This window comes from Mustela nivalis (assembly GCF_964662115.1).
Source record: "Mustela nivalis genome assembly, chromosome: 10".
NCBI classification, from domain to species: domain Eukaryota; kingdom Metazoa; phylum Chordata; class Mammalia; order Carnivora; family Mustelidae; genus Mustela; species Mustela nivalis.
In genome coordinates, this window is record NC_139029.1 from 63230036 (window position 1) to 63257548 (window position 27513).

At 40.6% G+C, this 27513-nt stretch overlaps 1 protein-coding gene across 2 annotated transcripts in view; it reads left to right on the plus strand.

The window, feature by feature from the left end:
• The first annotated feature begins 439 nt into the window (after positions 1–439).
• The window catches only part of GIPC2 (GIPC PDZ domain containing family member 2), an 87439-nt gene continuing 60365 nt past the window's right edge, over positions 440–27513 (plus strand). The window contains exon 1 of one of the 2 annotated variants that reach the window (XM_082686684.1): positions 440–929. In XM_082686684.1, the coding sequence (XP_082542810.1) occupies positions 690–929 (240 nt within the window). In that variant the 5' untranslated portion in view covers positions 440–689. The remainder of the gene's footprint in view (positions 930–27513) is intronic. The other variant, XM_082686682.1, reaches the window with a different exon arrangement.

Below are 27513 nucleotides of genomic sequence, written 5' to 3' on the forward strand. Positions count from 1 at the left end.
AGAGTGAGGAGATCAGTGCAAGGGTCAAATAAGAGATTTCTTAAGAGTTTGGAGACGGGAGGTGGGTGTAGTTACACAAAGGGGTGGGGAATTGAGGGAGCTCACACATTGAACAGAATGGCTTCAATTTTCTCTGTGGAAAAAGGAGCAGGGTCCTCTGGCACCAATCTCAAAACTTCCCCTTCCAACTCCGCCGTGCAGGGTGTGAGGTGCGGAGAAGGCCGATGAAGGTTGACTTCTCCTTAAATCCCTATCCCCAGTGGCCCCATCCTTGTGATTCGTGAAAAGCCCCGAAAGCCCACCGTGTTTGTATTCTAAGACGTGTTCTGTAGCTTCAGCATCTTGAGGCTTTTACGGAAATAGAGCCTTTCCCCCCCTTTTTTTTCCTTCTTTTTTTAAGGCAAGGAGAGAAGCCGGGGAGATGAGATGCGGGTACGGGCCCAACTTTTCCTCTTTGCAGGTCTCCCCGGAGGGAGGGCAGGTGGCCGCTGCTGTCCAGGTGCCCCTCCTCGGGGCGGCGGAGGGGGCCCGGACCTGGCGCGGCCGGGCGGAAGCACCTCTGCCATTGGCCCAGCGGCGGCTTTTACCTGCGCGGAGCCCGGGGGCCCGAGCTCAAAGTCCGCGACATCCTGCGGGAGAGGCAGCCGCCGTTGGCAGTGCAGGTGGGCCCCCGCCCTCGGCCAGGCAAGATGCCCCTGGGGTTCCGGAGAAAGGTGAAAGCCAAGTCCAAGGAGGCCTCCCAGCTGGTGAAGGTCGAGCAGGTGGGCGCGGACGGCGGCGGCCTCCCGGACCCCCCGCCTCCCACACGCAAGCTGGTTTTCTACACGCAGCTGGCCCACGGCAGCGCCACCGGCCGAGTGGAGAATTTCACCTCCACCCAGGAGCTCTACGCCAAGATCGCGGGAGTGTTCGGGATCTCGGCGTCTGAGGTAAGGGCTGGGCGCCCGGGCGGACGCGCGCGCCCCCCGCCCCTCCCACGTGCCGCGCCGGCTTCACCGGGCGGGGGCTGGAGGGGCGGCGCGGCGTCTGCCTGCAGCGCCCCCGGCGAAGTGAGGAGCTGAAAGGTAAGTCCGGGACCGCGGAAAGTTGCGTTCCCTGGGCCCGTGACTTCTGGGAAGCCGGGCGACTTTTCTTCCCATGCAAATGAGTATGCTTCCCTTGTCCCGGAGTTCCTAGACGTTCCGGGCAGGAGCGCCTCCGCGGAGTGGAGAGCTGACTGGGCACGGTAACCCCCTCCGCGTCGCCTGGACGTCCCTTTCCTGCCTCTGCTGGGGGTAGCACCTCCCGGGTTAAGGAAGGGAGAGAAAAGGGCCTGCTGGGTGATAGCACACCGAGGTCCCCTTAGCCCCTCAGGTGTGATGTCTGGCGCCCAACACCAGAGCCCCTTTGGTAGGATCCCCAAGAATTTGATTATACCAAGGGTGCATAACGGAAGAGAATTAGAGCTCACTCCATGGGATGAGTTAACGACACGGCCCGAGGGGAAAGCGGCTCTAAATTTTACACCCTGTCCTTTAAAAGAGGCTGAACCTCGCCGTAGTTAGATTGACTGCATGCGTGCCAGGAACCGAAGTTTGCTACGGTTCGATGTGGAAAGCACTGGTGTGCAAATGTTCTCGGGACTGCCGTGTGCTTACCCTAGCGAACTGCAGATGCAGGAGAAGCTAGCCCAAGGAAGTCTTTTGTCCACACTGGAGGAAAAGCATGGGGTGTTGCCCCGGACTCCAGGGAGTGTAGAGAGCCGCCTTGGAACGACACAGAGCTGCACTTGGATTTCTATTCTTTAATGCTGTTTATCAGGTCTGCTCAAGTAAAACTGAGGAGGAGGTGAGAGAGAGCTTGAAGTGTAACCTTTTGTTCTTTCAGGGTTCCTCGGCACTGAGGGGCAAATCACAAACCCATTTTGTGAATGATTTGTGTTGACCTGGAGTAGTAACAGTATTTCACGCTCCTGTAGGACATTTCAGTTCAAAAGGCACTTTCATGGGACGAATGAATGTCCTTTTCTCTAGGAGAAGCAGGTGCATGTAGGTCATTGGGTAGCTAAAGGACAGGATTTGGAGACACCTAAGCCTGGATGTGAGTCCAAGTTCTACTACTGACTGGCTGAGTCGCCTTGAACAAGTTTAACTTTCTTCACTTTCAGCCATGTATAAAACAGATGAGAAGGGGGGTGCCTGGCTGGCTCCGTTGGTAGAGCCTGTGACTCTTGATCTCTGGTTGGTGAGTTCAAGCCCCACATTGGGAGTGGAGATTACTTAATCTTGAAATACAAAATCTTGAAAAACAACAACAACAACAAAAACAAAACCCAAATGAGAACGTCTGCCTTGAAGGGTTGTAAAGTCTGGAGCTCATGAATAAACTTAAGAGATTGCATGGTGCATGGTCCATGCTTAACAAATTGTAACTAGTATTACCCATACCTAACAGTTAAGTGAGGAGCTGAGGTACAAAGTAATTGGGTCTTGGCCAAGGTCACATAATTAGCAAGAAAAAATCTGGAATGTTATTTAAACTTGAATATTCTGCTTTCTAAGCTAAGTGAGCTTGTTAACACACTTAACTGACAACTTTAAATGTCTCTTCCATAACCAGGGACTCCAGATTTAGTTGCTTCGTGTTAATAGCCCTCCTCATTATTCTGAGTTCAAGGTGCATGACTTTATTCAACCCACTTAATACAGGAAAAAAATATTATCGATATCACTGCTTCAGAGAGGAAACAGGCTTTGAGGTTCACAAACTTTTCAAAGTTATACATAGTAAGTAGCAGAACCTGGGTTTAAACTCAGGTGTTTGTTTTTTGTTTTCTGACTCCAAATTCCATGAAATTCTCTTCTGTATTGCTTCCCAAGTTCTCCATGGTCTCTGGGATTGCAGGGCAACCATTTTCAGTGTTTTCACTTTCCAACACACTGAATTAGGAGATAAAATTCCGAGATAATATAATCCTGCTATATCAAAGTTCATATATTTTTATAACTCCAAATATATGTATTGGTATACTTATGCATGTAACCAACATTAATGCAAGTTTTCTATTTGGATTAAGAATATTTAAGTATAAAAAAAAGAATATTTAAGCATATCCAAGATAAAGTATTGGTCATCATAGTATAGTATGTCCTAAATATTTCAATAGTCATTTTGAAACAAGTAACTTATTAAAACCATTTCTCGTGTCATTCCCCCAGCAAGGGGAATTATGGTATAAACTTTTGAGCTGTCAGTGGGAACAAAACAAATTTCCCCTCTTTAATAGTTTCAGTAGAGTATTAGCTCAGAATTCCTGCCTTTTTTCTAGAGCAGTGGCTTTAGGATTATAAATAGCTCTGTATAGAATTGAACCTTCTTTCCTAAGGGGGAGAGGAAAAGGGAAGGGCTTGGCCTGATCTGATTTCAGGTGGGGCAGATATACTGGGAGTTCATAATGTGCCCATGACTGTACTAGGCATGTAAGTAAGTCTGCAGCATGGTCATTCCATCCTCACCATAGCACCGAGGCTGGGGTTCTTTTCACTTTATAAAGCTAAGTGAGGCTCTGAGAAGTTAAGAAGCTTGCCCAGAGTCACTGAGCAGGTATGGGGCAGGGTCAGAATTTGAATGCAGGTTTCCTGGTTCCAAGTCCATTACATTGCAGCTATTAGGTTCTAGGTAACTGCATTCAAATTTCAAATACAAACCCAGGAAAACTTTTTTAAAACAAAGGGTCTCTTCAATTAAAGCCTCAGACCCCACCACAAAAATATTGCCTCAAAAAATGCTGTTGTGAAACTAATGCAGATTTCACCTATTTCAAGGTCCCTGAAGGAGGAAACTAAGGAAACTGAATCTAGGCTCTGAATTACTTTCAGGGTGCAGCCTGTGATCATTACGTTGAAACAGATGGCCAATTATGCAGAAATCCCTTTGAGCTGGTACTTTTTTCTAAACCACTAAATGAGCAATTCAGCAAAAAGAACAAAGTAAATCTTGGTTAAAATTTCTGTAAGTGCAGGGACACTTTTACAAAAGTTTGATACCATTTTTTAAAATATTCAGGTTATACAAGGGGATTGAGCATTACACTCTTTGAGCTTGAGTGGTAACATTTACTGAAGGGGCATTCTGAATATGTGACCACTGTGATTGACAGTAGATGGTGCCATAACATGTTTTCTTAGTTCTTTATTATGTGGAAAGACTGTAGAAAAGAGTCATTCAAACAAGCTTTTAAGAAAATCAGTTTTGTAGTTCGATACCTCACATGTATGAAAGCTCAGTGTCTTTAAAGATTTAAGAAATTATTGGGATTCCTGGGTGACTCAGTCGGTTAAGTGTCTGACTTTGGCTCAGGTCATGATCCCAGGACCCTGGGATGGAATCCCACATTGGGCTCCTTGCTCGTTGGGGATCCTGCCTCTCCCCCTGCTTGTGCATGCTTGTGTGCTCACTCTCTCTGACAAATAAAATCCTTAAAATTTCCTTTGACTTGGTTGTATTCATTCATATACGTGTAATACTAGTTCATTGACTGAATGGTTCAAGCAAATGTAGCCTCTTCTTTCTTTACATAAAACTTTCTTTATATAAAGCAGTCCAAAAAACCCAGTATTCTTGGGAAGATCAGATTTTAATTTTGAGAACTGATTTTTAATTTCAAGCTTTATATACAGTAGTTTATAAATAAGGTATACTGTGATTTCTCTCAACAAAACAGCTCTTCCCTTTTCACCTGCTCCATCTCCTGCTATTTCTCTTTTTTCTAGCAAAACTCACAAGTTGCTGTCTCCACTGAGACCTATCCTGTATCTTTTCTATCTGATCAGAACTCTCTAATAGCTCTCCATCTCACTTACAGCAAAAGCCAAAATCTTACAATGGGCTACAGGCCATGTTGCCTCTCTAATACTCTTATTCTTCCTGTTCCAGCCAGTCTGGCCTCCTAGCCATTCCTTGAACTCTGGAGCCTTGGGGCTGTTGTCTTTACCAGAACTTCTTCCTGCAGAATGCAGTTCCTTCTTTAAGACTACTTGAATATCGGGGCACCTGGGTGGCTCAGTGGGTTTGGGCCTCTGCCTTTGGCTCGGGTCATGGTCTCAGGTCCTGGGATCGAGCCCCGCATCGGGCTCTCTGCTAAGTGGGGAGCCTGCTTCCCCTGCTTCTCTGCCTGCCTCTCTGCCTACTTGTGATCTCTCTCTGTCAAATAAGTGAAGGGGATCTTTAAAGAAAAAAAAAAAAAAAAGAAGAAAAAAAGACTACTTGAATATCACCTTCTCCGGCTGGTACTGATCATCCCATTTAAAATTCCCCTCCTCACTTAATTTTCCTGCATAGCATACTCACATCCTATGTATATGTAACTGATTTGTCTTTTTCTTCTCCCATGTAGTAGAATATAAGCTCCACAAAGGCAAGGATTTTGTCTTTTTTTTTTTTTACTGATATAGCCCCAAAGGGCCTAGAACTCTACCTAAAACTTGATTGGAGCTCAAGTATTCATTGAATTAAAAAAATCTTCACACAGTAGTTAAAATCCTGTAGCTTCAGTATGCAGCTTTAGTACCAGTTACAATAATGATATTTTTTTTTTAAAGATTTTATTTATTTATTTGACAGAGATCACAAGTAGGCAGAGAGGCAGGCAGAGAGAGAGGGAGAAGCAGGCTCCCCGCTGAGCAGGGAGCCGAATGCGGGGCTCTATCCCAGAACCCTGAGATCATGTCCTGAGCTGAAGGCAAAGACTTAACCTACTGAGACATCCAGGTACCCCACAATAATGATATCTTTTGTAGATGTTAACTTTTCCTACTGCTGTGTGAAGAAAGACTAGCTTTTGATGGTGGTAGGAATGAGGAGCATCATTTGTACTTTGAAGGGATGGGGAGTAAGAGGGTGAAGTATGGACACTGACTAGAAAGTATGGAAATGAAGATTTTTATGCATTTCTTGTATCTCTAAAAATTGCAGAAATTATGAAGTTGGAGACTCCATTTATAAGTAGAATTGCTTCCTAGCTGAAATAGTGTACGGGGAGCTGCCTTGTAAAAGTTCCCAGAAACTGCTTCCTTTTGTTTCCAAGTTGCTGGCATCTGCACTGAGCTCTTGTGAAAGTCAATATTCTGTACTTATGTGGCACTTCTGGAGAACATGAACTGCACTGTGGACTTTATCATTTCCCAGCAATGCAGCTAACTGGCTAGTGGAACCATGCCTTTCTGCTTCACAAATGCGAAATCCAGGAAGACTAGAGCAAAATGAGCTTCACTGACTTGCATATGGTCCCTCTCAGGAACAACAACAAACATACCAAATGAAGGAATTTGGGAATCCAGTGTGAATTTTTACCATTGAGCTCTGAGAACTGTGAAACAAGCCCAACAGAACTGAATAAAAGAGTGTAAGAGTGAGAAAAGCAGCCCCGACCATCTGGGAGCTGGTTGACACTCACAGGTAGAAGTTGGCGTTCTCCTTTTGGGCATAAATGGTATCACAGAACATCAAAATCAGATAAGAGCACTCTGTGACTGATGGGCAGGTCAAAAGTAAGACTACCCTGGGGGTGCCTGGCTGGCTCAATTGGAAGAGCATGTGACTCTTGATCTTGAGGCTGTAAGTTCAAGCCCCAAGTTGTGTGTAAAGATTACTTTAAAAGAAAATCTTGGGGTGCATGGCTGGCTCAGTTTGAAGAGCATGTGACTCTTGATCTCAGGACTGTGAGTCTGAGCCCCACATTGAGATTACCTAAATAAAACTTAAAAATCTTAAAACAGAAACCAAAAACATCACTCTGGAATCCTGTCTGGACAGAAACCAAAACATGAATATTGTTCACACCTCAAAAATGATCAGATTTGCACCCCTTTTCCCCCAGACCAGGTGACTGATAAAATCACTGCTGTTCCTTCCATAATCCTAGCATTTAGCTTTGATAACTTCTCCCACCTTACTAAGATAGTTCTAGAATTGCCCCACCTCCTGATGCTAACCTATCCGGGGCAAACCCATGTTTCCTTGCACGTACTCCCAAATCCTCTCTCCCCGCCCCCCCCCCCCCCACCCAAGTCCTTTCTAGCATCCCTTTACTCAGACCCCTCTGTGGTTCTCCATGACATGCTGTCTCCCTTGATGCTAGGAACAGTAAACTAGAGGTGAGAAATCCTGGTGATCCTTGGCTGGAGGGCGTTGACAGTTGTTATTGTTGGATTATTACAATGTTGGATTATTACTGATATGATTTTCCTGATCCAGCCCATCTTCTATTTTAATATTTTGATGGTCTGAGCATACCTATTAGAAACCTTCAGAGCTCCCAATTACTTCCGGTCTTATTCCTTGTTGGCTGCTATAACAAAATCACTGTCTGGATAGCTTTTAAACAACACAAATTTATTGCTAACATTTCTAGAGCCTGGTGCATGATCACCTTCTGGTAATGCCCTTTCCTGGTTCATTGTTGGCACCTTCTTGCTGTGTCCCCACATGGTGGGGAGGGGCTGGTAATCTCTCTGGAACTTCTGGTAAGGCACTGATTCCATTCATAAGGTCTTCCCTTCGGCTTAAGCAACTTCCAAAGATCCTACCTAATAATGCTGTCACCTGTGGGGATTCAACATTTGATTTTGGAGGGAAACACAAATATTCAGACAAAAGAACTTAACAAGGGCACCTGGGTGGCTCAGTGGGTTAGGCCGCTGCCTTCGGCTCGGGTCATGATCTCAGGGTCCTGGGATCGAGTCCCGCATCGGGCTCTCTGCTCAGCAGGGAGCCTGCTTCCCTCTCTCTCTCTCTCTCTCTCTGCCTGCCTCTCCATCTACTTGTGATTTCTCTCTGTCAAATAAATAAATAAAAATCCTTAAAAAAAAAAAAAAAAAAAAAAAAAAAAGAACTTAACAAATAACCCCCAGTAGCTAAACAATGTCTTCTATTCCTCCCTCTTGAGTTCTGTCCTGTGCCTGCTCCTCCGATCTCCTTTTCTAACCATTCCCTCTTTCTCTGTGCCCTTTCTCATACTGTTCTCATTTTTTTAAAGTAGGCTCCATGCTGGGTGTGGGCTTGAACTCATGACCCCGAGTTCAAGACTTGAGATTGAGTTGGTTGTTTAACTGATTAAGCCTTCTCATTTCTGGTAGCTCCTATTCACCTTTCCAGTCTTAACTGCCACCTCTTCCAAGAAGCCTTCCTTGTGAATCTTCAGTCTATATTAGTTATAATATCCACTGTTGCATGATTTTAGCCTAGCATTAGCACACTGAGTTGAATTTAGTTATTCCTCTCTTCTCTGTCCCAGGATGGTTGGGGGAGGGAGGGCTTGGACTTTTTCTTTTCTTTTCTTAAGTCCTATCTTTACAGTAGCTAGATGGTTTAGCTGCCCCATGGAAGTCTGATAAATAAATGACTGAATGGTGGATACAGTAGGAGCTGAAGATGGAGATGGTGAGACTATAAACATCCTTGAAGCTGTATAGATTTTGTTCTGTAAGCAATGAAAAGAACTCAAATGTTTTTCAGCGGTGGAATGATCACTGACTTCTGTTTATATAAAGTAGAAATACAATTTGCCATTCATTTGCTATGTTTGTCTTACAAATGTTTGTAAGTTGAAAATGATAGTATTTTCTGGAATTGTAAAGTACCATCTGACGAATTCTAATATTACGATCATTATGTTTGCTATCCCTCATGGGCATCAGTTTTCTTTTTTTTTAAAGCTTCATTTTTAGATTAAAAACTGGAAACAAAAATCACTAACTTATTTTGAGAAGTGGGAGAGTCTAAGCAGCTGCCTTGTAGACCTCATTGCTATCAGGAAGATAAGAAATGAATAAAACTGTTGACTTTTGCTGGAAATCCCCTGAAGGTAGCATGTGAACAATCCTAGAGTAAAGTCTGAAACCCTGGGCAGAGGCCAACCACTCCTAGCGAGCTATGTCAGAGGCTGATAGCTAGCCTCTGCCTTCTTTCAGTCCCTCCCACCACTCCCATTCTGAGTGGACATGGAAGGCTCTTGCAGATTGTAAGAGATGGAACACTCAGATTACCTTAGGCAATTTGTATGTATGTGTTTGTATCAGGATGTATAGGAAGGCAAAGAAGCTCAGGACAGCTTCTGTAGGTGGGTAGTCCCTTTCCATGTACAACTGTAGGATCATTCATGCTGTCCAGGTGAAAGCAGTAGCTTTAGACTTTGAAGAACCAAGAGCAAGTCTGTTTGTCCTACACCTTCCATTTCAGCTTCTCTTTCTCTCTCCCTCTCCCCCCACATCTCTTCTTGACTGATGAATGCCTCTTATCCTTTTGATTTTGCTCCTTTTATGTCCTGTTGTCTCATCTGTGTCTTTGTTTTGTTACTGCTCTACTTGCTGTGCCCCATTGTATCTCAAATTCAGACTCCCTGACAGTGAGTCTCTGTGTTGGCAAGTTTGTGTACAGAACAGGTAGGACAGGACCTGGTGAGCCTGTGGATCAGGGGCTCATCTCTGGTCCAGCCTGTAAGGCATGTGGAACAAAAGCGGGTGAGCGGTACTTAAGGAGTCACGCTGGAGAGGCTTGTGGGCATGACAGGTATTCCGAAGACTACTTTAATTAGGGGAATGGTAAATCTCTTCCATGGCCTGTCCAGACTATCAAACTATTTTCAGTTCCCTCTGTCTTTTTTAGTGCATTTTATTTTTTTAATTAAGCTTTACACCTAGCTCGAACTCACAACTCCAAGATCAAGAGTTGGAAGATCAGGAATGTTCCCAGCTGAGCCAGCCAGGGATCCCCCCACCACCCAAATCCCTCCTCCCTTGATATTTATGCATTGCTTTTCTGGGTACCTGGGTATCTTTCCCCTTCTCCTTCCCTATTAACTGCATTAAAAGATGAACTGAGGTATATTAAAAATCTTAAGGGTTTACTTGAGCAAAATCTATAGGAATTGAGCAGTGCCAAACCAGAAGTGATTAGAAGTGTTCCACAGACAGGAACTAGGGGCAGAGTTTTTGTAGAGGATATGTGGAAACTAATGTTTGCATTACTGTAATTGGTTGTCTCTAGGTTTTTTTATTCTTAACCCAGAGGCATTTAGAGGCTTAGATTTTGGTTTGTTTACATAGGCTGCTGAAGTATTAGAACCACTTCAGTCTAAGAACCTCCTTGTTTAATTAAAGGACTTTTACTTATACTCAGGAGTTGCTACCTCAAGCTCCCCCCAAACCCGTCCGCCCCCATCTGCACCCCCCAGTCAAGGTTTCTTGTCTCTCCTCTGAGCTTCCATAACTCTTATAAACTGAATGATAACTGTTGACTTACTGTCTGTCTTTTCCGTAAGGTGAGAGCTGCTCTAGGCAGGTACTAGTATGTATGAAGTAAATTTTTTTTTCATTTTTAAATTTTTATTATGGAGAAACTTAAATACATGCAAAAGAAAAGAATGCGATACCTCCCAGGTGTCCAGCTTCAACAGTTATCAGCACTTGACAATATATATATTTTTAAAGATTTTATTTATTTGTTTGACAGACAGCACAAGTCCGCAGAGAGGCAGGCAGAGAGAGAGGAGGAAGCAGGCTCCCTGCTGAGCAGAGAACCCAATGTGGGGCTCAATCCCAGGACCCTGGGATCATGACCTGAGCCAGAGGCAGAGGCTTTAACCCACTGAGCCATCCAGGTGCCCCTTGACAATATTTTTTTAAATCTTCATTTAAATTTTTATTAAATATAGAACAGGTAGATAAAGGCATATAAAACAAATGTACAACTTCATGGATAAGTTGAACATCCTTGTAACCACACTCATGTCAGAAGATAGTCCTTGCCAGCCAACCCAGAACCTTCTAAATACCTCCTCCTATCTGTCCCCAACAAGTAATCACTATCCTGACTTGTGGTAATTATCCCTTAAAAAAAGTTTTATCCCCTAAATGTGCTTTCCTAAACACCATAATCTAATTTTGGCTGCTTTTAAATGTCGTGTGAGTCTATCTTAAATGTATGGTTCCTTTCATTCTCTACTTTCCCCTTCCAATGTATTTGTTGAAGAAGCCAAATAATTTATTCTGTGTAATTTTTCAGCTTGTATTTTGCTGATTGTGCCCTGTGGTATAGCTTCTCATCTGGTCATTTTGTTTCTTATAAATTGATAGTTGTATCTTAGGACTTAAGCAGATGATGTTTGATTCCCAGTCCCCCACCCCAAACCATGAGACCACCATATAAAAAACATAGTTAAAATTTTTACTGGTTAAATTAATGAAACCCATAGGGAAAATAAATAAATTTTTATCTTTGCGGATGGCCTCAATATTCCTCCTGGAATAGAATCTAGTCTATTTTGAAAAGCCGCTTCTATGTTCTGTTTCTGTTGTTTGTGTAGTGAAGCAATGGTGTCTTTCTACAATCGTTTGAATATATGGCTAGAACTATTTGGGTGCCCTTTATCTCAGATAAATCTTGCTAGCAGTGCACTTGGCAGAGCCAGATGGATTCCTTCCCACATTGGAATGCTAGCAAGGATTTTAATTCTTCAAAAGAAACCTCTGGGGAGGTATTCTTCCTGCTATTGTATAGAGAACCGAGTACTTTGGTTGATGCCCTTTAATGAGAGGTGTTTCTCATATAAAAATGCATATTTCCCTCATTTGTATATGTTATGAATTTATAGCAAGAGAGTATAATAGTTTTAAAATAGAAGATATACGTATTAGGACTGTTCAGTTTGATTAGAAGGCTTTTTTCTTTTTTTAAATGTGATGGTCTTTTTTTTTTTTTTAAAGATTTTTATTTATTTATTTGACAGAGAGAGGTTACAAGTAGGCAGAGAGGCAGGCAGAGAGAGAGAGAGAGGAGGAAGCAGGCTCCCTGCTGAGCAGAGAGCCCGATGCGGGACTCGATCCCAGGACCCTGAGATCATGACCTGAGCCGAAGGCAGCGGCTTAACCCACTGAGCCACCCAGGTGCCCTGATTAGAAGGCTTTTTGATTATTGACTTTGCCAGTCACTCCTCCAGATCTTGATATATATCGGTGAACAAAAGCAGGTCATAATCCCTACCCTTATGGAGTTGATAGTCCAGTCCTCCTGCCTATGAGATGGATACCTTTTGAGTCCATGACCAATACCAGCCAGACTGAGTACATTGGGCATTTGTTGGCCTATTCTCCGAGTTCTTACAAAGTAGGGTTCTTTTTTACATCCGTATTTCTTGCATTTAAAAAAAAAGGGGGACCTAGAAGCTTTGCTAAGGAGGATGAAAATATAAGCATGTGTATACTTTTTTCTGGACAACCCTCTGTGAGGTGGCTACTCTTCACTCCTCTGTGCTTGTACTCTTAAACTCTCCCTTGTCTAGAAGCATTGAATGCCCATATAGCTCAGTGTTTGGGAGTGCCACTTATTATCTGTGAGACTTTGGGCAAATTACTGGTTGCTCTGTTTCCGTTCCTCCCCTGTAAAATAGTGTTGATAGGAGTCACCATAAAAGATTGTAAGGTATAAATGAAATAATTTTTGTGAACATACAGATCAATGGCAGGTATATATCAGATGCTTTTATAATTATGGAGTTGAGTGGGGTTTCATTGTATTCCAACTTTTTAACTTCTTTACCAACTAAACAACACATGCCTGATTACTTTTAACCAATATTTGCTGAAGGAGTCCATCTACCTGAGCACTTACTATGAGTCCAGTATTGTGTTTGACCTTGGAACATAAAGGCTTTTCTCCAGTTGTGTTCAGTTCAAAGATAAGAAACTTATCTAGTTTTTGGTTGAGCTAGAATTTTCTAAAATGTGTTCCAAGGAATACTAATCTCTTAAAAATTATTTTACAGAGCCTCAGCTTTTGCAGAACTGGGAAATGTTATCTTGTAGACTCGTAATTTTATGTTGAAGGCCCTAAGAAGTCCACTAAAAATTTAAAAAGTTTGTTGTTTTTCATTCCTTACATTTATTTGACTGTGGAACCCCCCTTTTCTTTTACCTGCACAATATCCCTTAGGCCAATATTCTAAGGTACATATTTAAAAAAAAACCTTACCTATGTTTTAAAAAAGCCATTTGTCAGTTGTTATGTTCAGTGATAGAAAGGTTCTCTGATGATGATCTAGTTAATGCTTATCTTTTATTTCATTCTGAAGAACTTGGCCAGATAGTTTCCATTTCATCATTGTCCTCTGCTGATCTTTTTGCTGTTCTGTTCACTTTGCGATTCAACGTTGGGCAAGTCTTCCATCTCATTGGGCTATAGTTTCTTCATATATAATATGGACTGGGTAGACTAGACCAGTGATTCCTAAACCTGGTTGCATCCCAGAATCACCTGGCAACCTTTTTAAAAGAACCCTGGTTTCTAGGCTCCACTTCTATAAATTTGGGCTAGGACCTGAATATTATGATTTTTGCGGTTCCCTGATATCCCTGGGCAGCTGACCTGTCATGTATTATTGGTAGATATGTGTTTGGGAACCATTGGGTTAAATGAGGAGATCCAAAGTGCTTTTCAGCTTGAATGTTTCTCCAGAGCTTGTGTACTCAAAAAGATTTACCCCAAAGATACAGATGTGAAAAGAGGGGCACATGCACCCCAATGTTTATAGCAGCAATGTCCACAATAGCCAAACTGCTGAAGGAGTCGAGATGTCCTTTCATAGATGAATAAAGATGTAGTTCATATATACAGTGGAATATTACTCAGCCCATCAGAAAGGATGAATACTCATGATTTGCATTGACATGGGTGAAACTGGAGGGGATTATGCTAAGTGAAATAAGCAGAGAAACACAATTATCATATGTTTTCACTCATATGTGGAACATAAAGAATAGCGCAGAAGACCACAGGGTAAGGGAGGAAAAAATGGGAAGAAATCAGAGAGGGAGACAAACCATGAGAAACTCTGTGCTCTGGGAAACAGACTGAGGGTTACAGAAGGGAGCAGGTGGGAATATGGGGTATTAAGGGGGGCATGTGTTGTGATGAGCACTGGGTGTTAAATGCAACTAATGAGTCACTGAGCACTACATCAAAAACTAATGATGTGCTATATGTTGGCTAACTAAACATAATAAGAGTGTTCTCTTTATGTACAAAGTATTAAAATACACACAAAGGTTACTAAGTGCCATTTCCTGGAGCTAACAATGTACAGGTGTGGTGGTAACAAGGTCAACTAAGACAAGTATACATATGCTGATAATGCAAGGTAGAGAATGAAGAATGTTGCCAGAGACACCAAATATTACAGATGGGGATAAGGTAGGCGGAGATAAGGTAGGGGATAAGAAAGGGGAGCTGGAATGTGGCTGAGAAAGTTATGGTAAAGCCTCAGAGTATTGAGTCATTGTATATTTACTGCTTAATGTATATACCTAGCATGTCATTTTGATTCCACAAATGCAAAACTGTAACTATATAGCAAAGTGTAGTAATGAAACAATAAGCAAGACTTCAAGCAAGAGGCTTTTTCTTTCTTTCTTTCTTTACATTTTAAAAATTCTAAACAAAACAGCAAAAGTTCTGTCTGCTTTGCAAGTGGTTGCACTATAGAAATCCTAGAAATTGAAGAGACACTGGTGTATTAAATGACCATTTAGAGACCATTTCCTTCTTGTTAAAGAAGTTCTGGACAGAGAGTACAAGACAGAAACACTAATAGTGCTCGCTTTTAGATAAATAAATAAAAAATGAAGTGTTTTGAACTCCATTTCAGAAAATAGAATTCCATGTATATGATTCAGTAAGGTGCAGTAATATAAACTTAAAATTTTAGAATTTAGGGTATATTTTTTGGTTTCGTGGCCTCAAATATATTGCTTGGAAATTTGGGATGGTGACATCACACAAGTTCTTTTGTAGTTGCCTCAGACTGTTTGGATATAAGCAGGATAGTTATGATCAATTTGTACCATTTATTTCTAATACAGTGTGTCTAGTCTTGCCTTCCTCTTAGTGTTAATAATCACACCCTACCTCTTAGGTCCTCCTTTTCCTAACTCTACATTTTGGCTCTCAGTTAAGAGTATCCATAATATTTGACCAAAGGGAAGTGGTCTCTTTTAATTTTATTTCATTCTTTCACTGAATCTACTAGCAGAAGTCCACAGGGGAGCTACATAGTAAATACTGTTATTTAAAACCAGTTTTTACAGGTGCCTGACTGGCTCAGTCAGTGGAGCATGCAACTCTTTATCTTGCGGTTGTGGGTTTGAGTCCCACATTGGGTGTAGAAACTACTTTAAAAACGGACTTTATTTTTTTAAAGATTTTTTTGTTTACTTGAAAAATAATAGATGCACGTGATAAAGATAAGGCAGGGGCAGGGAGGGGAAGTGGGTCACCCAGAGCCACCATTCCATAGTCTTCTTCCCCAGAAGCATCTGTTGTGGACACTTTCTTGACTATCTTTACAGAAAAATACTCTATGAATTTGTGTGTGTATGTGTGAAAGTACATGCATATCTGTGAGTATAAGCCTTTCCTTTGACTTTTATTTATTTTTGAGAGCAAGAGTGCACTTGGGCACACCCATGTGAGTAGGGGAGGGGAAGAGAGAGAATCTTGAGCAGGCTCCATGTACAGTGCAAGCCTGGATCTCACAACCCTGAGATAATGGCCTGAACTGAAATCAAAAGTCTGACACTTGACTGACTGAGCCACCCACGTGCCCCCAAATAATAGAATTACTATTTATTTCTTTATTGATTGATTTATAGTAGGCTTCACGCTGGGCATGACTAATAGCAAGGAGGTCTTGTGGCTACTAGAGATAAGTGAAAGCCAGAAGGGATCTTAGAACTTATCAATGATAGAATACTTGTTTTTAGAAATCTATGGCCATCCATAAGTGGTGGTTAAGAGACTCAAGAACTCAAGCATTTAAAAAGTGTTTTTGTTATTCTATTAAAAAAAATTCCCTGGAAATAAAGAACATGTAGAGAACAGTTTTAACTGTTTCTCTCTCTTTTAACTACTACTACTGTTTTCATTTTATTAAGTAAACTCTACCTCCATCATGGGGCTTGAACTCATGACCCCCAAGATTGAGTCACTTGCTCTACAGGCTGAGACAGCTGTGTACCCCTCAACTCTTTTTTTTTTTTTTAATGGCTAAAATCCAGGATAATCTTGTAGATCATCTCCATCTATAAAAGTCACAGATTCTTAAAATGTAGTGTTAAATTTACGAGGCCTTAAAGGGATATACAGTAACAAGGCTGAGGAAATGATAATTTTGTTTCTATTCTTGAGACAACTCACATATCCACATACTGCATTAATATAGTAGTAGTTTCTGTGATTGGCATTAACACTATGTCCTTGATGACCCAGGGCCAGAATCTTAATTTAACTTCTTGTGGCTTCTCACATTTGGTACTAACAGTTTGTTCTGGGTGTGGCTGGGTATTAGGGGCTGGTCATGATTCCTGTTACTTTCTTCTGTTTTCTTTATACTTCCCCATTCCTGTCTTAATTTTCCTGTCTTTATGTGGAGGTGTGTGGGGGAAAGGGAAATATATCTTGAACCGAGAAGGGAATTTTTGTTGAATATCAAAACTTAACCCATGCCATCCTATGGGAAATGACAGTTCCTATCCAAAGCCTTAGAGATGGCTACAATCCGTAGATGAGGCAACTGGAGCTCAGAGCAAAAGTAAACTATTCAAGTCATGCAGTCTAAAGGGATGTCTTTGATCTTAGGTTTGTCTGGCCCCAAAGCCCATACCTTTTCCTTTTATATGGTGGTTCTTAACCTTGTTGGACTTGAAGTAACACCCTTTTTATTACTCTGAAATAAAATTTTACCAACCTATACACATAATTGAAAAAATTATATTAAATCTAATATTTATTTTTAGAGTGAGCATGCACACATGCCTGTAGGGGATGGGGAGGGGCAGAGGGGGAGAGAGAGACTCTCCAGCAGACTCCCCACCAAGTGTGGAGCCCCATGCAGGGTTTGGTCTCATGACCCCGAGATCATGACCTGAGTGAGCCAAAATCAAGAATCAGATGCTTAACCAAATGAGCCACCCTGGTGCCCCTTAACTCTAATATTAGAAACAAATATGGATTTCAGTATGGGCAAAACTACCATAGAAGACCTAATGGAGCAGTTAGGTGCTTGTATCTACTTGTAGTGAATAAGTTTGGATTTAAAGAATAAGACAATATTCAACTGAATGTTTTGACTTTCTTTATATAATGTGTAAAGAAATAAGGGGTAAATGATATTTGTTGATGTTTGTAGAATTACTGTAATGTAACAATGGGAATAGAATGATATTTGAATTTTTAACATAAAACGTTATGTGAATAGCATTGTTGTGAGTGCCTTGGTTTTCTAAAATGATAAACCGTGCTTGGTAAATTTTAGCACAAACAGGTTAAGTCTTTTCCTTGATTTACATGTTAATTATAGTCCAGGAAAGTGATAACCAAAAATACTTCAGCTGTAACACACCTAGGGTTTAGGCTTAAATAAATCTTTGTTTGTATTCCTCTCCCCAAAGTGAATGTCTGGAGGACATTTAAAAATCACGTGGAATGCCAAACAGTTCTTAACTGAGCTGGGCGTCTGTGTTAGAGTTCATACAGTATCCCTACATCAGCCCCTGTCTCCCAGATGCCAGCAGGGTCACACAATCATTTTAGCAACCAAAAAGGCCTCCACAAAATTTCAGATTGTTTCATTAGGGGCCAAAATCCCCCCTTCCCACCAGCAACATTGCTTTATAACCAGTTGCTTGAGATAAAGTACTTGCTTTACGTGTGAAGTTAGGTGCTAAAGGCGAAAAAAGTGGGAAAGAAAGAAGGGAAAAACCAGCAGAAAGACCTGTTGGTTTTATATATTCAGTTTTAGGATTAATCTTATAGGGTTGTAATTATGTAGAGTGGAGAGTGGTTTCTTAGATTTGTGACATTTTAGGCTTTTATATCTTTTTTTTTTTTTTAAAGATTATTTATTTATTTATTTATTTGACAGATCACAAGCAGGCAGAGAGGCAGCAGAGAGAGACGAAAGGAAGCAGGCTCCCCGCAGAGAGCTCTATGTGGGCTTGATCCCAGGACTCCAGGACCATGACCTGAGCCGAAGGCAGAGACTTTAACCCACTGAGCCACCCAGGTGCCCCTAGGCTTTTATATCTTAAAGCAACATATGTTGCTGTGGCTTTTTGAAGGGTTCATGGCATCCTTTGAGAGACAGGGAGTCAAGGTGGCATGATAGAAAAGCTTTCAGGACCATACAGTGGGGGGTGGGTTTCAGGGTGGTGTGGTGTGCCCTGGGTTTGACTCCTGGAGATGCCACCTTCTAGCCTAAATTTTCTCTCTGGCAAAATGTACCTGGCAAAAAAATGTCACTGGCAAAATAATACTTGCTTTTTGTGATTTGTTGTAACAGTTGAATGAAATAGCAGGTTAGGTATCTTCTTTTCCTTAAACAAGATACATTTTTTTTTTACAACTCTTTGGATACTATTTTTAATTTTTAAAATTTTCTCTTCTAGACCTATACATTAAAAAAAAATATTTTTATTAACATATAACGTACTATTTGCCCCAGGGGTACAGGTCTGTGAATCATTAGGTTTCCACATTTCACAGCACTCACCATAGCACATACCCTCCCCAATGTCCATAACTCAACCAGCCTCTCCCTACCCCCCTACCCCCAGCAACCCTCAGTTTGTTTCCTGAGATTAAGAATCTCTTATGGTTTTTATCCCTCCTGATCCTGTCTTGTTTCATTTTTTCCTTCCCTACCCACTAAACCCCCTGCCCTGCCTCTCAAATTACTCATATCAGAGAGATCATATAATTGTCTTTCTCTGATTGACTTATTTTGCTTAGCATAATACCCTCTAGTTCCATCCACTTCGTTGCAAATGGCTAGATTTCATTTCTTTTGATGGCTGTGTAGTATTCCATTGTGTATATGTACTACATCTTCTTTTTCCATTCATCTGTTGATGGACATCTAGGTTCTTTCCATAGTTTGGCTATTTTGGACATTGCTGCTATAAACTTTCTGATACACATGCCCCTTCAGATCACTACATTTGTATCTTTAGGATAAATACCCAGTAGTGCGATTGCTGGGTCATAGGGTAGCTCTATTTTCAACTCTTTGAGGAACCTCCATGCTGTTTTCCAGAGTGGTTGCACCAGCTTGCATTCCCACCAACAGTGCAGGAAGTTCCCCTTTCTCTGCATCCTCAGCAACATCTGTCATTTCCTGACTTGTTAATTTTAGCCATTCTGACTGGTGTGAGGTGGTATCTCATTGTGTTTTGATTTGTATTTCCCTGATGCCGAGTGATGCTGAGCACTTTTTCATGTGTCTGTTGGCCATCTGGATGTCTTCTTTGCAGAAATATCTGTTCATGTTTTCTGCCCATTTCTTGATTGGATTGTTTGTTTGTTTGTTTGTTTGGATTATTTGTTCTTTGGGTGTTGAGTTTGATAAGTTATTTATAGATTTTGGATACAAGTCCTTCATCTGATATGTCATTTGCAAGTATCTTCTCCCATTCTGTCAATTGTCTTTTGGTTTCATTGACTATTTACTTTGCTGTGCAAAAGCTTTTGATCTTGATGAAGTCCCAGTAGTTCATTTTTGCCCTTGCTTCCCTTGCCTTTGGTGGTGTTTCTAGAAAGAAGTTGCTGCAACTGAGATCGAAGAGGTTTCTGCTCTGTGTTCTTCTCAAGGATTTTGATGGATTGCTGCCTCACATTGAGATCTTTCATCCATTTTCAGTCTATTTTTGTGTGTGGTGTAAAGAAATGGTCCAGTTTCATTTTCTGAATGTGGATGTCCAATTTTATCCAACACCATTTGTTGGAAAGGCTGTCTTTTTTCCATTGGACGTTCTTTCCTGCTTTGTTGAAGATTAGTTGAGCATAGAGTTGAGGGTCCATTTCTGAGCTCTCTCTTCTGTTCCATTGATCTATGTGTCTGTTTTTGTGCCAGTACCATACTTTCTTGATGACAGCTTTGTAATAGAGCTCGAAGTCTGGAATTGTGATGCCACCAACTTTGGCTTTCCTTTTCAACATTCCTCTGGCTATTCAAGGTCTTTTCTGGTTCCATATAAATTTGAGGATTATTTGTTCCATTTCTTTGAAAAACATTGATGGTATTTTGATAGGGATTGCGTTAAATGTGTAGATTGCTTTTGATAGCATAGACATTTTTACAGTATGTGTTCTTCCATTCCATGGGTATGGAACGTTTTTCCATTTCTTTGTGTCTTCCTCAATTTCTTTCATGAGTACATTATAGTTTTCTGAGTACAAATTCTTTGCCACTTTGGTTAGGTTTATTCCTAGGTATCTTATGGCTTTGGATGCAGTTGTAAACAGGATTGCTGTTGGTGTGTAGAAAGACAACTGATTTCTGTGCATTGATTTTATATCCTGAGACTTTACTGAATTCCTGTATGAGTTCTAGCAGTTTTGTAGTAGATGGAGCCTTTTGGGTTTTCCACATAAAGCATCACATCATCTGCAAAGAGTGAGAGTTTGACTTCTTCTTTGCCAATTTGGATGCCTTTTATTTCTTTTTGTTGTCTGATTGCTGAGGCTAGGATTTCTAGTACTATGTGGAATAGCAGTGGTGATTGTGGGCATCCCTGCTGTGTTCCTGACCTTAGGCGAAAAGCTCTCAGTTTTTCCCCATTGAGAATGATATTCGCTGTGGGTTTTTCATAGATGGCTTTGATGATATTGAGGTATGTACCCTTTATTCCTATATTTTGAAAAGTTTCGATCAAGAAAAGATGCTGTACTTTGTCAAATGCTTTTTTAGCATCTATTTGAGAGTATCATATGGTTCTTGTTCTTTATTTTATTAATGTATTGTATCACATTGATTGATTTATGGATGTTGAACCAAGCTTGCAGCCCAGGAATAAATCCCACTTGGTCGTGGTGAATAATCCTTTTAATGTACTGCTGGATCCTATTGGCTAGTATTTTGGTGAGAATTTTCACATCTGGGTTCATCAGGGATATTGGTAATTCTTTTTGGTGAGGTCTTTTTCTGGTTTTGGGATCAAGGTAATGCTGGCTTCATAAAATGAGTTTGAAAGTTTTCCTTCCATTTCTATTTTTTGGAACAGTTTCAGAAGAGTAGGTATTAATTGTTTTTTAAATGTTTGGTAGAATTCCCCTGGTAAGCTGTCTGGCCCTGGGCTCTTGTTTGTTGGGAGATTTTTTTTTTTAAAAGATTTTATTTATTTGTTTGACAGAGAGAGATTACAAGTAGGCAGAAAGGCAGGCAGAGAGAGAGAGGAGGAAGCAGGCTCCCTGCTGAGCAGAGAGCCCGATGTGGGACTCGATCCCAGGACCCTGAGATCATGACCTGAGCCGAAGGCAGCGGCTTAACCCACTGAGCCACCCAGGCACCCCTGTTGGGAGATTTTTGATGACTGCTTCAATCTTCTTGCTGGTTATGAGTCTCTTCAGGTTTTCTATTTCTTCCAGGTTCAATTTTGGTAGATTATATGTCTCTAGGAATGCATCCATTTCTTCCAGATTGTCAAATTTGTTGGCATATAGTTGCTCATAATATGTTCTTCTAATTGTTTGTATTTCCTTGGTGTTAGTTGTGATCTCTTCTCTTTCATTCATGATTTTATTAGTTTGGGTCCTTTCTCTTTTTGATAAATCTGTCTAGGGGTTTATCAATTTTATTAATTCTTTCAAAGAACCAGCTCCTAGTTTTGTTCATTTGTTCTATTGTTCTTTTGGTTTCTATTCTATTGATTTCTGCTCTGATCTTTATGATTCTCTTCCCCTCCTGGGTTTAGGCTTTATTTGCTGTTCTTTCTCCAGCTCCGTTAGGTATAGGGTTAGTTTGTGTACTTGAGACCTTTCTTGTTTCTTTCTTTTTTTTTTTTAAGATTTTATTTATTTATTTGACAGAGAGAGATCACAAGTATGCAGAGAGGCAGGCAGAGAGAGAGAGAGAGGGAAGCAGGCTCCCTGCTGAGCAGAGAGCCCGATGCAGGACTCGATCCCAGGACCCTGAGATCATGACCTGAGCCGAAGGCAATGGCTTAATCCACTGAGCCGCCCAGGTGCCCACTTTTCTTGTTTCTTGAGAAAGGCTTGTATCGCTATGTACTTTCCTCTCAGGACTGCCTTTGCTGTGTCCCAAAGATTTTGATCAGTTGTGTTTTCACTATCATTTGTTTCCATGAATTTTTTCAATTCTTCTTTAATTTCCTGGCTGACCCATTCATTCTTTAGTAGGAGGCTGTTTAGTCTCCATGTATTTGGGTTCTTTCCAAATTTCTGTCTCCTACTCCTCTGCCATGTTGCTTCCACCTAGCTCTGTACTTTTTCATTCTCCTGTCCTTGGCCAAATCCCCCCAAATAAGGAAGGCTCATCTAAAGGTATATCCCTATACATGATCCTCAAACTAAGTTATCTCAGTGTGGAAATCTGTGTTATAGTAACTAATCTGGACCTTTCTGATGAGGGCTTCTTCTAAAAGCTTAGTATAAACATAATAAATGATGTTCATTTATTACTTCAACAAAGTTGAAGATCTCAGTTAAACTTGAGAAATAGTAAATATACCAGTTAATTCAGGATTGCTCTGGCAATGTTTCTCATGTGCCAAAAATAACTCTTTAATAATATCTGTATTTCTTTGTGTCCTATGCATAGAGCATACCTGTAGCAGAATTTGTCTCAGCATATAATTATATTTTACCCTTTTCTCTCACCGAACACATAGAGCTCAACTCTCCACACATGCAAGTCTCCTAGGATCTTAATTGTGTGCAAGTCCTAGATGCTGATATTTTCCTTCCAAGTAGCTTCTAGGAAAGATTACTTAGATGTTAAAGGATAGAGGAAGAACTCTACCACTGCTGTTCTTCAACATCCAAATTTATCTTTTTCCTTTTATTCCATGCTGTCTTTACTCATGTCATTCTGAAATGGGAATATGCTTATTTCATCAGCTTAATAGGAGATGTATTATAAATAGATGGCCAAAAAATTTATATTCCAAATCCAGGCACTTCAGAGGGTGACAGGGATGATAGTAAGAATTACTGTGATGGGTGGTGGTGGGGGTGTTGCTGGCTTAGTTGCTAGAGCATGAGACTCTTGATCATAGGGTCTTGAGTTCAAGCCTCACACTGGGCATGCAGCCTACTTATAAAATAAAAAAAATTACTCTGGGACAATAGTAGTAAACTGGGACCTGCAGTCTGCCTAATTGTAACCAAATTGACTACTAGAAAAGGAGAAAGAAGAAAAATGTAAGAACATGTCATACATTTGCCAATTAAACACCAACAATAAACATGCCAGTTTCCTAGGCAGTAAGGAAGTTTTTGAATTATAGGCATTCGGAGAGGGGGTGGGAAGAGGATAGTGTGGTTATAAAAATAGAAGCCGAGAGTGAGGGCGCAGTGTCAGCAGCAAGCCTGGAGCCGGGCGATGCTGGTACTCCTCGTCCTGGCTCTGACTGGGTGACACATTCCTGGGAGTCGAGGAGAGAACCCTGTGGTAGCTTGCCAGCTTCTTCGGGAAGCCTCTGGACACTGCTGGGTTCTCCTCCCCTCTTAAACTGTTCTGCCTGCTCTAGTCCCAGGAGTTTTATAGGCCAGAATGGCAGTAATGTTGGCAAGCAGAGGGTGGGAAGGAGCTGCTTAGAGCAGGGGAGTAGGAACTACTCATAAACTAATCCAAGCACAGGGGAGAGTTTTCCAGCCAGGGTTGTGCCTAAGTGTCTCTGAGTCTGTGACATAATTCTACTCTTGGCAATGCCTTTCCACTTTTTCCCAGTCTCTGTTCTTGGGACTCTCATTCCCTGGGTGGGAGATGGTTCAGGATTAAGCAAGCTGAGCCTAGAAGAAGCTTCATGCACACTATGTGTACACATGCATGCACAAACACACTCTCACACATATACTCAGTTCCTCTAAATTTAAGACTGTACATACTTGTGTCACACTGACCCTACCCGTAGAGGTTTTTCTTTTGTTTTGTTCTGTTCCCCCCGCCCCCATGTGTCTCCAACTTGCTAATGAACAATTTAAGTGTCTGAGGTGGTCATTGGATTTGTCTTCCCCCAATCCTTTGTTACTTCTCATCTAGGGAACCCTGTAGTACATTTTCTTCTGTCACCTTTCACCCTATCACCTTGTACAATTTCCTGTCTTTCTAGGTGTCCTACTTTAGAATAAAAATCAGTTTCAGTCTCTCTCAAGATGTTTATAGTTTTTCAAATGGCCCACTTTTTATATAAAGTGCTCATCTCTTTCAGAATTTCTGTCCTAGGAAATAGTAGGGAATAGACCACCTTCCCTTGTCCCTCCCACTTGACACCTCCTTGGCTCACCATGCTTGCTTTCCAGTTTCCCATGATTTATATGGGTGTCTTCTATTTTAGTACTTTTTTTAAAAAAGATTTTATTTATTTATTTGACAGACATAGACCACAAGTAGGCAGAAAGGCAGAGAGAGAGGGGGAAGCAGGCTCCCCACTGAGCAGAGAGCCTGATGTGGCGCTCGATCCCAGGACCCTGAGATCATGACCTGAACCGAAGGCAGAGGCTTAACCCACTGAGCCACCCAGGTGCCCCTTTTAGTACTTTTTTAAAGTAAGCTGCACTCAGCATAGGGCTCAAACTCATAGCTCCGAGACCGAGAGTTGCTTGCTCTACTGACTGAACCAACCAGGCATCCCCATTTAGGTGGTATGTTTGTATATGTATATTTATTTAAATTAACTAATTAAAAATATTTAACTTATTTATTTGATAGAGAGTGGCATAGTGAGAGAGGGAACACAAGCAGGGAAAGTGGGTGAGGGAGAAGCCGGTTTCCTGCCGAGCGGGGAGCCCGATGTGGGCTCAATCCCAGGACCCTGGGATCATTACCTGAGCCTGAGGCAGATGCCTAATGACTGAGCCACATAGATACCCCTATTTAGGGGTTTTTTAAATATAACATGCTTGTAGCCATTTCATTGTAAGGGTTGTAAGTCTGCTGCCTGGGTTAATATGAACATAGTGTTACATGAGCTTTCTGCCAAACACATCTTAAAATTTTGATTAGGGTTCCTTTTGAGATATAATGGCCATCTTTTATAAATTACGTTTTGTATTTGGTAAACTGGAAAGCTTAACCATAAATCTCTTTATTAATGTAATTTATAATATTTTACAAGCCACCTTACTACATTGTTCTTAGATATAAAATGTCTCCTTGTTATAGTCTTTGTCTTTTTACGTTCTTTTCCATTTTATGTGTCAAATAAGAGGAGGCTTTTAAGAAGATAAGTAGGTTTAGGAAGCTGGAAAATTTGAGACAGCACCTGACCAGGGGAATAGCAGTGATTTATGATGTCTTTAAAATTGGCACGTAACCTTGCAGCATTAATAGACTAGGATAAAGTTCTGTCTGGAAGAATATAGTGGAAAAGGATGATATATATAGCCATACACATTTGATTTATCTTACTCAGTTTAGTATTTCTGTAATGTCCACAAAGGCAAGACTAAAACCTCTCCTTATCCTTTTAAACTTATGTTTCAAGAATTGCTTTGAGATTTTTGACTCTTTTGGTCACATAGTTGCTTCGGTTAGCTTTCATTAGCAAAAGAAAATGTTCTTTTGGTTACTGTGGGAAGTCATTTGGTAGATTAACAAATATAAATCTGCTTTTCTTTTTTTGGATAAAATTATTTTTGTGCTATTATTTTGCTGGCTAAGAAGAAGAAGAGTACAAAGGATGATTCACCTTTTATTTAGGACTTGCCACTGCTGACCCAGGGCAGCTAATTTAGAAGTGAATCATTTATAGAAAGTTCTACACAGTTCGAGGCAGGGCTTTGTACAATATCCTCATGAAGGTCTAAATAGAGCATACAGTATCAGGTTTCTAAATATCTGTCTTGTTGCCAATTTTATCTTTTGCAAATGCTGGAACTTGTTTCTAGATGACTATAGCCATTGACGAGGTGAAGGTAGGGGCACTATATATATAAAATCAAGTATATTTTAAAAACAAATCTTAGAAATTTAGTACATATGTTATGCTGGGAAAATAATAAGTTTGAGATTTTAAATGCCTATTTATAGTACAAAGAAACAAATGTAACTAGTCAGTTTCAAAATTATCTGGAAGAAATAATTTTAAACTTACAGTAAATCAAATCAAACAATGTGTTAGTATTTTGATATTTACTGATCATCTAATATTTGATTTTTAAAGTCCAATTACAAATAGCTCCTTTTTGCAATCTATTTTAACTCCTTTTAGGAAGTGGGTGGTTTATTAGATAAATGGTATTATTTGGCTCTATATAGAACACAAAATATATAGTTTCTGCCTTTGTTTTAAATTCAAAGCTGAATTTATGTTTACATTAGTTATAGTATCATGGGTTAGAAAAATCCAGAAGTTTGAATTCTTGTTTTGTCATTCATTAGCTATGTGACCTTAGATAAATCACTTAATGGGTCTGAGCTGGTTTTCTCCTCTGCACAGGGTGTAGTGATACCTGCCCCCATGACCTGACTCACAAGGATTAGTTGAGCTAATGCCTTGGGAAGTGATCAGTAACTTTGGTGTCTCTCTGCAGATATCAGATGTCAAGTGAGGTAACATTGCAGGGAAAATAACTCAGACATCCAGGGTTGGAATCTCATTTGTACCACATACTACTGATATGACCCTATAAGCCTTTTCTTTATTTTATTTTGAGATATAATTGCAGATAATATTATTAGTTTCAGGTATCTAATGATTCAATATTTATATATATGACAAAATTATCACCACAATATCTAGTTAATATCCATCAACACAAATAGTTATGATTTCTAGTGATGAGAGCTTTTAAGATCTCTCTTAGCAACTTCCAAATATACAATGCTGTATTAGCTATAGTTGCTATACTGTATATCACATCCTGATGACTTGTTAATTTTATAACTAGAAGCTTGTAACTTTTGACTACCTTCACCTGTTTTGCCTTCCTTTACCTATCCCTGTTGCTGGCAACCATTAGTTTGTTCTGTATCTTTGAAGTTTGTTTTTTTTTTTTAGATTTTATGCATATGTGTGATCATACAGTATTTGTCTTTCTTGGTTAGATTTATTTCACTTAGTGTAAGGCCCCCAAGTTCCATCCATATTGTTGCAAATGGTGCCATTTCTAAGCCTTTATTTTTTAGTCCATATATATATATGGTGGTAATATAATACCTCTCACCTAGAAGTACCATAGGGAATAAAGGAAGTAATTTATGAAAGTGCCTGGTGCATGTAATGTTTCTTGGACCTTGAATTTTGATTTTATTTTCCATTCTTCCAGAGCTATCTCCTCAGTTACTTCACTTTCCAAGTGTTTTTCTGGAAGCGGAAGTCAGTATCCAATCTGTACAGTTAAGAGGGGATGAACAGGTGGCCCAGTTTAGGACTATAATTGAAGAATGGAATTTTAGAAGTTATTTGATACAGTACATTTACCACATATTTTTGGGGTACCATAAGACACTCAGAGCTTTTGAAAGTT